The sequence below is a fragment of the Arachis ipaensis genome, chromosome B8, assembly GCF_059453495.1.
Source record: "Arachis ipaensis isolate K30076 ecotype BB chromosome B8, ASM5945349v1, whole genome shotgun sequence".
NCBI classification, from domain to species: domain Eukaryota; kingdom Viridiplantae; phylum Streptophyta; class Magnoliopsida; order Fabales; family Fabaceae; genus Arachis; species Arachis ipaensis.
In genome coordinates, this window is record NC_142443.1 from 48,326,953 (window position 1) to 48,340,653 (window position 13,701).

At 40.5% G+C, this 13,701-nt stretch overlaps 1 protein-coding gene and 1 non-coding gene across 2 annotated transcripts; both read right to left on the reverse strand.

Moving 5' to 3' along the window:
- Positions 1–6,773: 6,773 nt before the first annotated feature.
- LOC148547984 (uncharacterized) lies at positions 6,774–7,730 on the reverse strand. Its single transcript, XM_088495570.1, has 3 exons — positions 7,360–7,730; positions 6,927–7,282; positions 6,774–6,784 (listed from the first exon to the last, which is right to left on the reverse strand). Exons 1-3 carry the CDS (start codon positions 7,728–7,730, stop codon positions 6,774–6,776), a joined length of 738 nt encoding a protein of 245 aa, XP_088351696.1.
- Positions 7,731–11,842: 4,112 nt separating this feature from the next.
- Positions 11,843–11,946, reverse strand: LOC148547985 (small nucleolar RNA R71). Its single transcript, XR_015898369.1, has one exon. It is a non-coding gene; the product is annotated as a small nucleolar RNA R71 (small nucleolar RNA).
- Positions 11,947–13,701: the final 1,755 nt, after the last annotated feature.

Below are 13,701 nucleotides of genomic sequence, written 5' to 3' on the forward strand. Positions count from 1 at the left end.
TTTCTTGGTGCAATCATGAAGCTAAATGCCAAATTATTTGGCATTGATGCTTGGGAAGTTGAACCTCCCTTGTTCATCAATGAACTAAGTGATCTGGATCAACTGACATTGCCTCAGAAGAGACAGGATCCTGGAAAGTTCATAATCCCTTGTACCATAGGCACCATGATATTTAAGGCTCTGTGTGACCTTGGTTCAGGGATAAACCTCATGCCCCTCTCTGTAATAGAGAAACTGGGAATCTATGGGGTGCAAGCTGCTAAAATCTCACTAGAGATGGCAGACAGTTCAAGAAAACAGGCTTATGGACAAGTAGAAGATGTATTAGTAAAGGTTGAGGGCCTTTACATACCTACTGATTTCATAGTTCTGGATACTGGAAAGGAAGAGGATGAATCCATCATCCTAGGAAGACCTTTCCTGGCCACAGCAAGAGCTGTGATTGATGTTGACAGAGGTGAAATAGTCCTTCAATGGAATGAGAACTCCCTTGTATTCAAAACTCAAGGATCTCCCTCTGCAACCATGGAGAGGAAGCAGAAAAAGCTTCTCTCCAAGCAGAGTCAACCAGAGCCCCCACAGTCAAACTCTAAGTTTGGTGTTGGGAGGCTACAACCAAACTCTAAGTTTGGTGTTGAGCTCCCATATCCAAACTCTAAGTTTGGTGTTGGAGAGTCTCAACAAAGCTCTGCACATCTGTGAGGCTCCATGAGAGCTCACTGTCAAGCTATTGACATTAAAGAAGCGCTTGTTGGGAGGCAACCCAATGTTTATCTAATTCTTATTTTTATTGTTTTTCATGTTTTCTTAGGTTCATGATCATGTGGAGTCACAAAATAAATATAAAAATTGAAAACGGAATCAAAAACAGCAGAAGAAAAATCACACCCTGGAAGAGCATCTGTCTGGCGTTCAAACGCCAGAACAGAGCATAGTTCTGGCGCTGAACGCCCAGAATGGGAGCATCCTGGCGCTGAACGCCCAGAACAAGCATGGTTCTGGCGTTCAACGCCAGAAATGGCAGCAAAGGGGCGTTGAACGCCCAAAAGGGGCACCAACCTGGCGCTGAACGCCCAGAGTTGTGTGCAAGGGCATTTTACATGCCTAAATTGGTGCAGGGATGTAAATGCCTTGACACCTCAGGATCTGTGGACCCCACAGGATCCCCACCTACCTCATCATCTCTCTTTCCATTCATGATCATCCCTTCTTTTTTTCCATTTACCACTCACATCCATACACCCACTACCTTCAAAAATTCAATATCTCTCTCCCACCCAATCCCACCCATATGGCCGAATACACACTCCCATCCATCTCCTCCATATCTTCTTCTTATTCTTCTATTCTTTCTTCTTTTGCTCGAGGGCGAGCAACATTCTAAGTTTGGTGTGGTAAAAGCATAGCTTTTTTGTTTTTTTCCATAACCATTGATGGCACTTAAGGCCAGAGAAACCTCTAGAAAGAGGAAAGGGAAGACAAAAGCTTCCATCAAGGGTCTATAGCTCAGTGGTAGAACATTTGACTGCAAATCAAGAGATCCCTGAGATACCTCAGGGGATACATTTTCTTCCACACAATTATTGGAAGCAACTAAGGGTGGAACATCAAGAGCACTCCATCATCCTTCATGAAATCAGAGAAGATCTAAAAGCAATGAAGGAGGAGAAGCCAAGGCAAGGAAGAGACATAGAAGAGCTCAAGGACATCACTAAGGTGGACTCATTCCTTGTTCTTACTTTCTCTGTTGGCACTTAAGGCCAGAGAAACCTCTAGAAAGAGGAAAGGGAAGACAAAAGCTTCCATCAAGGGTCTATAGCTCAGTGGTAGAACATTTGACTGCAAATCAAGAGATCCCTGAGATACCTCAGGGGATACATTTTCTTCCACACAATTATTGGAAGCAACTAAGGGTGGAACATCAAGAGCACTCCATCATCCTTCATGAAATCAGAGAAGATCTAAAAGCAATGAAGGAGGAGAAGCCAAGGCAAGGAAGAGACATAGAAGAGCTCAAGGACATCACTAAGGTGGACTCATTCCTTGTTCTTACTTTCTCTGTTTTTCATTTTCTATGTTATGTGCTTATCTATGTTTGTGTCTTCATTACATGATCATTAGTAGTTAGTAACTATGTCTTAAAGTTATGAATGTCCTATGAATCCATCACCTCTCTTAAATGAAAAATGTTTTAATTCAAAAGAACAAGAAGTACATAAGTTTTGAATTTATCCTTGAACTTAGTTTAATTATATTGATGTGGTGATAATGCTTATTGTTTTCTGAATGTATGCTTGAACAGTGCATATGTCTTTTGAAGTTGTTGTTTAAGAATGTTAAATATGTTGGCTCTTGAAAGAATGATGACTAGGAGACATGTTATTTGATAATCTGAAAAATCATAAAAATGATTCTTGAAGCAAGAAAAAGCAGCAAAGAGAAAAACTTGCAGAAGAAAAGAAGAAAAAAAAAATTAGGCGAAAAAAAAAATAGAAAGAAAAAGAAAAAGCAAGCAGAAAAAGCCAAAAGCTCTTAAAACCAAGAGGCAAGAGCAAAAAGCCAATAACCCTTAAAACCAAAAGGCAAGGGCAAATAAAAAGGATCCCAAGGCTTTGAGCATCAGTGGATAGGAGGACCTAAAGGAATAAAATCCTAGTCTAAGCGGCTAAACCAAGCTGTCCCTAACCATGTGCTTGTGGCGTGTAGGTGTCAAGTGAAAACTTGAGACTGAGCGGTTAAAGTCAAGGTCCAAAGCAAAAAAACAAAGAGTGTGCTTAAGAACCCTGGACACCTCTAATTGGGGACTTTAGCAAAGCTGAGTCACAATCTGAAAAGGTTCACCCAATTATGTGTCTGTGGCATTTATGTATCCGGTGGTAATACTGGAAAACAAAGTGCTTAGGGCCACGGCCAAGACTCATAAAGAAGCTGTGTTCAAAAATCATCATACTGAACTAAGAGAGTCAATAACACTATTCAAAATCTGAAGTTCCTATAGATGCCAATCATTCTGAACCTCAATGGATAAAGTGAGATGCCAAAACTATTCAAGAGGCAAAAAGCTATAAGTCCCGCTCATATGATTGAAGCTCTGTTTCATTGATAGTTTGGAATTTATAGTATATTCTATTCTTTTTATCCTATTTTGATTTTCAGTTGCTTGGGGACAAGCAACAATTTAAGTTTGGTGTTGTGATGAGCGGATAATTTATACGCTTTTTGACATTGTTTTTAGTATGTTTTTAGTAGGATCTAGTTACTTTTAGGGATGTTTTCATTAGTTTTTATGTTAAATTCACATTTCTGGACTTTACTATGAGTTTGTGTGTTTTTCTATAATTTCAGGTATTTTCTGGCTGAAATTGAGGGACTTGAGCAAAAATCAGATTCAGAGGTTGAAGAAGGACTGCTGATGCTGTTGGATTCTGACCTCCCTGCACTCAAAGTGGATTTTCTGGAGCTACAGAACTCGAAATGGCGCGCTTCGAATTGCGTTGGAAAGTAGATATCCAGGGCTTTCCAGCAATATATAATAGTCCATACTTTGGCCAAGAATTGACGACGTAAACTGGCGTTCAACGCCAGCTTTCTACCCAAATCTGGCGTCCAGCGCCAGAAAAGGATCCAAAACCAGAGTTGAACGCCCAAACTGGCACAAAAACTGGCGTTCAACTCCACAAATGGCCTCTGCACGTGCAACACTTAAGCTCAGCCCAAACACACACCAAGTGGGCCCCGGAAGTGGATTTATGCATCAAATACTTACTCATGTAAACCCTAGTAGCTAGTTTATTATAAATAGGACCTCTTACTATTGTATTAGGCATCTTTGGACGCCTGGTTCTTAGATCAGATGGGCTGGCCATCTCGGCCATGCCTGGACCTTCACTTATGTATTTTCAAACGGTAGAGTTTCTACACTCCATAGATTAAGGTGTGGAGCTCTGCTGTTCCTCAAAGATTAATGCAAAGTACTTCTGTTTTCTATTCAATTCTTCTTATTTCGCTTCTAAGATATCCATTCGCACCCAAGAACGTGATGAAGGTGATGATTATGTGTGACGCTCATCATCCTTCTCCCTTATGAACGCGTGCCTGACAAACACTTCTGTTCTACATGAAATAAGCTAGAATGAGTATCTCTTAGATCTCCTAACCAGAATCTTCGTGGCGTAAGCTAGAATGATGGCGGCATTCAAGAGAATCCGGAAGGTCTAAACCTTGTCTGTGGTATTCTGAGTAGGATTCAATGATTGAATAACTGTGACGAGCTTCAAACTCGCGAGTGCTGGGCGTTAGTGACAGACGCAAAAGGAGGGTGAATCCTATTCCAGCATGATCGGGAACCGACAGATGAATAGCCGTGCCGTGACAGGGTGCGTGAGCATATGATTCACTGAGAGGAGGGGATGTAGCCACTGACAACGATGATGCCCTTGCATACAGCCAGCCATGGAAAGGAGTAAGACTGATTGGATGAAGATAGTAGGAAAGCAGAGGTTCAGAGGAACGAAAAGCATCTCCATTCGCTTATCTGAAATTCCTACCAATGATTTACATAAGTATCTCTATCCCTATTTTATTATATAATATTCGAAAACACCATTATCACTTTATATCTGCCTGACTGAGATTTACAAGGTGACCATAGCTTGCTTCATACCAACAATCTCCGTGGGATTCGACCCTTACTCACGTAAGGTATTACTTGGACGACCCAGTGCACTTGCTGGTTAGTTGTATCGAAGTTGTGACAAATTATGAATTAAGATCAAAGCACCAAGCTTTGGAGCCATTACCAGGGATTGTTCGAGCCTGGACATCACAATTTCGTGCACCAGCCATGTTTACTCGCCTGGGAGTTCACCTCCCTTTCTCCTCCTTTCAAATGGCGCTACTTAACCGTTGTGACGTGACGCCGTCGCAATTGCATTCGAACAGTTGGGCTTATATCCGCTGTTTTGAGATGGTGTGCGAGCATCTGGAGCTGCCGGTCTCTGTTGAAGTGTTTCTCTTTCTTTTTACTTTAACAAATCCTTCAAAGGAGGGGAGGGCTAAAAAGGGCTTCATGTCCTTCCGGGCGGTCCAAGGCTGGAGGAGCTTCAGCGTATTCGAAGATTCCTACCATGGATTTAAGAACAAGTATTTCAAGGTCCGCCCGGCCGAAGGTCGGCATCCCTTTTGGCTGACGTTAGAAGGGGAACGCCGCATACCGACTTACTGGAGTTTTGGGGCGGGAGCTAACGCCTTTACCAAAATAACGTATAAGGGGTTGTCCCCTGAAAATAAGAGGGTTGCCGACGTATTGTTGGCTGTTTTTAGGAAGAACCTCGTTAACCCTCATCTTCTTATGGGTGATCGGGACATGACTAGAAATTATATATGTGAGTGGTCGTTTAGCAATTTACCTATGCTTACTATTGCTCTCATTTATCTACCCGATTTGACGACTAACTGGCTTCCGTGTTTTGTTGCAGCGTCAATGTCTGCCAAGGTAACAGGTCGTGATGCTTTGTTCAACACTTTTTTGGCTGGTAGCGACGATGACTCCGCTACTCCTGCTCAGGAGGTGCCACCCGAGGATACCATCAATCCTGAGGTTCAGTCCCAACCTGCCCAGGGGGATGTGATCGGCACCAGCTCTAGTTCTGGTCCCTGGCCAGAGGTGGAAGTTGAGCCAGTGCCCCGAGCAAAGGCGAAACTGGAGGAGGAGGTGGTTGTCATTGACAACCCCAGGAAAAGGAAGCCATCTTCCAGCCCTGAGGGGGTTCTCACCGTCATAGAGAAGAACTTTGATGCCGAGAACTTTATCGATTCCCAACTGCTTCCCAGCACGGAGGACTTCTTCTATGGTGGGGACCTCTCTTCTCAAGCGAGGTGGATGTACCACACTACCTTGGCGGGGACGCGATCTCTGGTGGTGAAGCTTGAGTCCCCTGTCAAGGCTAACGCCAAGTATAGAGAGGAGGTGAAGTTGCTTCGGGAGCAGCTCACTACTGCCGAGGAGAAGGCCAAGACAGCCAAGGAGAAGGTCAAGGTTGCTGACAAGAAGGTAAAGACTGCCGAGGAAAAAGTCAAGACCTCTGACGCTACCGTGGCCCGCCTTACTGAGCGAGAGCTCACCCTAGAGGGTCAGATTAACTCTTCTAAAGGTCGGGTGGCTGAGCTGGAGAAGGAGCGTGATGAGGCGCTCTCGTCGGTTAAGATGGCTCAAGCTGAAACTGCTGAGTTTAAGAAGAAGTACAAAGAGACCGTGAAGCAGGGCAAGAATGCCATTCTGATGACCGAAGAGGCTCTCAAGGCTCAAGTGAAGCTGTTGGCTCCCGATTTCGACACCTCGGCAGTTGGCGTTTTCAAGACCATTAGGGATGGCAAGATCGTTGACATGCCGAAGAAGTAATTTGTACTCTTGTAACTTGCGAACTTTGTAAGCTTTTGAACTGCTTTTGTTGAAACTGTTTGCCGCTTGGTCGGCTTGTAATATACTATGCATTCCCCGCTTAGTCGATAATCTCCTTATATTATGTTTTCTTACCGTTTTATTGGCATTGGCTATTTTCTTTTATTCGTTTACTGTTTTGCTGGTAATTAACGAAGCCAGGTCGTGGCTTTTATCGCTTTAATAGCCGCTCACTATGGTGTATTATTTTGGTGGTTCCCGGGGTGATCAGTCCCGGGTTACCGTGTTGTCGTAGCATTTATTACTCAACATGATAGTTTTGTTAATAATACAGAATATAGAAGGAAAGAAGTAATTCAACATAAAGTGAACATTAATCGGTAACTGGTCAAACACATAGCGATAACAAATATATGACAAAGGCAAATGATTCAACATAAAGTAATACGGATCTTACTAAGCCTGTTAGGCTGGTAGGTCACTTGGTCGGTGTGCTTGGCTTAGGAATAGAATCTTCTTAGGTTACCCGCATTCCATGTTCTCGGAACTTCCTTGCCATCCAGTCGTTCCAGCCTGTAGGCGCCTCTGCCGATCACCTCCTTTACCCTGTACGGGCCTTCCCAGTTTGCCGCCAGCTTTCCTTCCCCCGGAGTCGGGAGCCCAATGTCGTTACGCCGTAGGACCAGGTCATTCTGCTCGAACTCTCTCTTGAGCACTTTGGCGTTGTAGCGCAGGGCCATTCTTTGCTTCAACGCTATTTCTGACAAGTGGGCCATCTCCCTAGCCTCGTCTACTAGGTCTTTTTCCACAGCCTCTTCTATTCCTACCAAAATCAGTCGTGGGCTCGGCTCGCCAATCTCCACAGGTATTATCGCGTCTACCCTGTAAGTAAGGTAAAGGGGGTCTCCCCGGTAGACGATTGCTGAGTTGTGCGGTAGGACCAGACGACCGAGGCTAACTCGTCTGCCCATGCTCCTTTCTTATGGTCAAGTCGCCTTTTGAGGCCTTGTAAGATGACCTTGTTGGCAGCCTCGACTTGGCCGTTAGTTTGGGGATGTTCAACTAACAAGAACATTTGCTTTATGCCCAAGCCGGCCAGGAATTCTCCAAACTTCTTGTCAGCGAATTGAGTGCCGTTGTCCGAGATGACGACCTCTGGATCCCAAATCTGGTTATCATTTGCCTTCACATGAACTTTCGGTAATTGGCCGATGATATGCCGGCTAGCGGCTCGGCCTCCACCCACATGGTATAGTAGTCGATGGCAACAATTAGGTACTTCACCTGTTCGGGTCCCACCGGAAAAGGCCCCAAGAGGTCGACTCCCCATTGCGAAAATGGCCGGGAGGCCATTAGAAGGCTTAGTTTCACTGCCGGCGCTTTGTGGAAGTTGGCGTTCTCCTGACACCTCTTGCATTTTTCCACGAATGCTTTGGAGTCTACCATCATTGAAGGCCAGTAGTAGCCAGCTTATGAGCGGATAATTTATACCATTTTTGGCACTGTTTTTATATAGTTTTTAGTATGTTTTAATTACTTTTTATTATATTTTTATTAGTTTTTATTCAAAAATCACATTTCTGGACTTTACTATGAGTTTGTGTATTTTTCTATGATTTCAGGTATTTTCTGGCTGAAATTGAGGGACCTAAGCAAAAATCTGATTCAGAGGCTGAGAAAGAACTGCAGATGATGTTGGGTTCTGACCCTACTGCACTCGAAATGGATTTTCTGGAGTTACAGAAGCCTAATTGGCGCGCTCTCAATTGCGTTGGAAATTAGACATCCTGGGCTTTCCAGCATTATATAATAGTCCATACTTTACGCGAGATTTGATGGCCCAAACTGACGTTCAAACTCCCACCTGAGAATTCTGGCGTAAAACGCCAGAACTAGCACTAAAGCTGGCGTAAAACGCCCAAACTGGCACCCAAGCTGGCGTTTAACTCCAAGAATGGCCTATACACGTGTAAAACTCAATGCTCAGCCCAAGCGCACACCAAGTGGGCCCCAAAAGTGGATATCTGCACTTAGTTACTCATTTTCTGTAAACCCTAGTAACTAGTTTAGTATAAAAACTACTTTTAGAGATTTATTTTATATCTTTGGATCATCTTTTGATCTTTTGATCATCTCATGCTATCATAGACCTATCATACACGTTTGGAGGCTGGCCTTACGGCCATGCCTAGACCTTCTGTTCTTATGTATTTTCTACGGTGGAGTTTCTACACCTCATAGATTAAGGTGAGGAGCTCTGCTGTTCTTCATGAATTAATGCAAGTACTATGATTTTTCTTTCAATTCACGCCTACTTCTTCTCCAAGATATACTCTTATACTTAATTCAGTTAAGTCAGATTGAAGGGGTGACCAGTGACAATCACCCACTATCTTCATTACTCGCTTAGCCAAGATCCGCGTGCCTGACAACCACAAGTGGTCTACATGATGTTCAACGTAATCATTGGATGACAGCTGGAGTATATTCTCTTGGGTATCTAATACATGGACTGAGTCCATGAGATCAGTATCTTCGTGGTATAGGCTAGAACAATGGCAGCTTTCCTAAGATCCGGAAAGTCTAAACCTTGTCTGTGGTATTCCGAGTAGGATCTGGAAAGGGATGACTGTGAAGAGCTTCAAACTCGTGACTGTTGGGCACAGTGACAGTGTGCAAAAGGATCAATGGATCCTATTCCAACACAAGTGAGAACCGACATATGATTAGCCCTGCGGTAGCTGTGCCTGGTATTTTTCATCCGAGACGAGAAATCCGACAGTTGATTAGCTGTGCAGAAATCGTAGTTGGATCATTTTCACTGAGAGGATCATACAACTTGCCATGGAAGGGAGCACGCATGGTTGGAAGAAAGTAATAGGAAAGCAGAGGTTCAGAAGCAACAAAGCATCTCCAAACGCTTATCTGAAATTCCCACCAGTGAATTACATAAGTATCTTTATCTTATTTTATGTTTTATTTATCTTTTAATTATCAAAACCTCATAACCATTTGAATCCACCTAACTAAGATTTACAAGATGACCATAGCTTGCTTCAAGCCGATAATCTCCGTGGGATCGACCCTTACTCACATAAGGTATTACTTGGACGACCTAGTGCACTTACTGGTTAGTTGTGCAGACTTGTGAAAAGTGTGATCACAATTTCGTGCACCAAGTTTTTGGCGCCGTTGCCGAGGATTGTTCGAGTTTGGACAACTGACGGTTCATCTGGTTGCTTAGATTGGGTAATTTTATTTTATGTTTAAGCCTTTTAATTTTATTTTCGAAAAAAAAACAATAAATATTTGTTTTCTAAAAATTCATCAAAAATTTTAAGAATGAATTCCATCTTCGAGCTTCATGATGGTATGTTAAAGTTTGGCTGGCCATCTGGCCATGTCTAATTCTTTTGGACCGGAGCTTTAGACTAACATGGCATGAATCCTGGAATTCTTATTTAAAATTTTGAATTTCTTTAACTTCTTTTTCTAAAATAATTTTCGAAAAATACAAAAAATTAATAAAACCATAAAAACCAAAAATTTTTTTATGTTTCTTGTTTGAGTCTAGTGTCAAATTTTAAGTTTGGTGTCAATTGCATGTTTTAATTTCTCTTTAATTTTCGAAAATATATGCATTGTGTTCTTCATGATCTTCAAGTTGTTCTTGATGATTCTCTTTGTTTGATCTTTAAATTTTCTTGTTTTGTGTCTTTTTCTTATTTTTCTTATGCATTTTTGAATTCATAGGGTCTAAACATTAAAAATTTCTAAGTTTGGTGTCTTGCATGTCTTTCTTTTCTTAAAAATTTTCAAAAATAAGTTCTTGATGTTCATCTTGATCTTCAAAGTGTTCTTGGTGTTCATCTTGACATTCAAAGTATTCTTGCATGCATTAGTTATTTTGATCTTAAATTTTTGTGTTTTGTTTCAATTTGGTGTTTTTCTTTCTTATTATAAAAAAATTCAAAAATAAAAAACATATCTTTCCTTATTTTACTCATAAATTTCAATTTAAAAATTCTATCTTTTCAAATCTTTTTCAATTTCCTTTTTATATTTTTGGATTCTTTCTTAAAATTTTTCAAAATCTTTTTCATTTTTCTTCTTAATATTTTCGAAAATTTTAAAAATTGATTTTCAATTTTTTTTCTTAATTTTATTTCATAATTTTCGAAATTATTACTAACATTTAATGTTTTGATTCAAAAAATATTTCAAATTGTTACTTGCCTATCAAGAAAGGTTCAATCTTTAAATTCTAGAATCATATCTTTTAGTATCTTGTTAGTCAAGTCATCAACTTTAATTTCAAAAATAAAATCTTTTTAATTTCCTTTTCAATCTTTTTCAAAATAAATTTCAATCATATCTTTTTCAAAATCAATTTCAAAATCTTTTCTAACTTCTTATCTTTTCAAAATTGATTTTTAAATCTTTTTCAATTAACTACTTGACTTGTTTGTTTTAATTTTAAAAGTTTACTATTTCTTATCTTTTTCAAAATCATCTAACTACTTTTCTCTCTCTCCAATTTTCAAAAATAATTAACCTCTTTTTTAAAATTCTTTTTAATTAATTAATTGTTTTAAATTTTAGTTTTATTTTACTTCTTCTAATAATTTCAAATTCTAACCAATAATTAAAATAAAAATAAAAATATTTTTCTTTTTTTTAAATTAATTTTCGAATTTCTTCTCTCTCTTCTCTTTCTATTTATTTTATTTAATTACTAACACTTCTCTTCTAATTATAATTTGAACCCCTCTCTCTTCTCTCTGTTCGAATTCTTTTCATTCTCTCTCTACCTCATTCTTCTATTCTTCTACTCACATAAAGGAATCTCTATATACTGTGACATAGAGGATTCCTACTCTTTTTTGTTCTCTTCTTTTTCATATGAGCAGGAACAAGGATAAAAACATTCTTGTTGAAGCTGATCCTGAACCTGAAAGGACTCTGAAGAAGAAGCTAAGAGAAGCTAAAGCACAACACTCTGGAGAGGACATGACAGAAATTTTCGAAAAAGAAGAAGACATGGCCGAACCCAACAACAATGGTGGAGATGCAAGGAAGATGCTTGGTGACTTTACTGCACCCTCTTCTGACTTCTATGGAAGAAGCATCTCAATTCTTGCAATTGGAGCAAACAACTTTGAGCTTAAGCCTTAATTAGTTTCTCTAATGCAGCATAATTGCAAGTTTCATGGACTTCCATTGGAAGATCCTCATCAGTTCTTAGCTGAATTCTTGCAAATCTATGACACTGTTAAGACCAATGGGGTTAATCCCGAGGTCTACAGACTTATGCTTTTTCCTTTTGCTGTAAGAGACAGAGCTAGGACATGGTTGGACTCACAACCTAAAGAAAGCCTGAACTCTTGGGAAAAGATAGTCAATGCCTTCTTGGCAAAGTTCTTTCCACCTTAAAAGTTAAGCAAGCTTAGAGTGGAAGTCCAAACCTTCAGATAGAAGGAAGGTGAATCCCTCTATGAAGCTTGGGAAAGATACAAGTAATTGATCAAAACGTGTCCTTCTGACATGTTTTCAGAATGGAGCATCTTATGTATATTCTATGATGGTCTATCTGAATTGTCCAAGATATCGTTGGACCACTCTGCTGGTGGATCTCTTCATCTGAAGAAGACGCCTGCAGAGACCCAGGAACTCATTGAGATGGTTGCAAATAACCAGTTCATGTACACTTCTGAAAGAAATCCTGTGAATAATGGGATGACTCAGAAGAAAGGAGTTCTTGAGGTTGATACCCTGAATGCCATATTGGCTCAGAACAAAATATTAACTCAGCAAGTCAATATGATTTCTCAGAATCTGACTGGATTGCAGGCTGTATCTGGTAGTACTAAAGAAGCCTCCTCTGAAGGAGAAGCTTATGACCTTGAGAATCCTGGAATGGAAGAAGTGAATTACATGGGAGAATCCTATGGAAACACTTACAATCCTTCATAGAGGAATCATCCTAATTTCTCATGGAAGGATCAGCAGAAGCCTAATCAAGGCTTCAATAATAATAATGGTGGGAGAATTTGTTTTGGCAATAGCAAACCTTTTCCATCATCTTCTCAGCAAAAGACAGAGAATTCTAAGCAGAGCCTCTTTGACTTAGCAACTATAGTCTCTGATTTATCTAAGACCACTCACAGTTTCATGATTGAAACAAGGTCCTCCATCAGGAATTTGGAGGCACAAGTGGGTCAGTTAAGTAAAAGAGTTACTGAACTCCCTCCAAGTACTCTCCTAAGCAATACATAAGAGAATCCAAAAAGAGAGTGCAAGGCCATCAATATGTCCAACATGGCCGAACCTGGAGAGAAGGGAAAGGCAGTGAATTCTACTAAGGAAGACCTCACTGGACGTCCACTGGCCACTATGGAGTTCCCTCATGAGGAACTAAAGGAATCTGAGGCTTATACAAAGACCATAGAGATTTTATTAGATTTATTGTTGCCATTCATGAGCTCTGATGAGTATTCTTCCTCTGAAGAGGATGAAGACATTATTGAAGAACTAGTTGCTCTGTATCTAGGAACAATCATGAAGCTGAATGCCAAGCTATTTGGTAATGAGACTTGGGAGGATGAACCTCCATTGCTCATCAATGAACTGAATGCTTTGGTTCAACTGAAATTACCTCAGAAGAAACCGGATCCCAGAAAGTTCTTAATACCTTGAGCTATAGGCACCATGACCTTTGTGAAGGCTCTGTGTGACCTCGGGTCAGGAATAAACCTCATGCCACTCTCTGTAATGGAGAAACTAAGGATCTTTGAGGTACAAGCTGCAAGATTCTCACTAGAATTGGCAGACAAATCAAGAAAACAGGTTTATGGACTTGTAGAGGATGTCTTAGTGAAGGTTGAAGGCCTGTACATCCCTACTGATTTCATAGTCCTAGACACTGGAAAGGAAGAGGATGAATCCATTATCCTTGGAAGACCCTTCCTAGCCACAGCGAAAGCTGTGATTGATGTGGACAGAGGAGAGTTAGTCCTTCAATTGAATGATAACTACCTTGTGTTTAAGGCTTAAAGATCTTCTTCTGTAACCATGGAGAGGAATCATGAAAAGCTTCTCTCAATACAGAGTCAAACTGAGCCTCCACACTCAACTTCTAAGTATAGTGTTGGGAGGCCACCATTAAGCTCTGAGTCTTTGTGAGGCTCTCTAAGAGCTCACTATCAAGCTATTGACATTAAAGAAGCGCTTATTGGGAGGCAACCCAATGTTATTTAATTATATTTATTTGTTTTTCATTGTCATTTTATATTTTTTTTTGG

Excerpts from the sequence above, each read along its gene's own strand:
- LOC148547984 (XM_088495570.1), bottom strand. The coding sequence starts at position 7,730 with ATGGGGAGTCGACCTCTTGGGGCCTTTTCCGGTGGGACCCGAACAGGT. Across the intron at positions 7,283-7,359 it reads AAAGGAGCATGGGCAGACGA|GGTAGACGCGATAATACCTG; the intron begins GTTAGCCTCGGT and ends CCTTACTTACAG.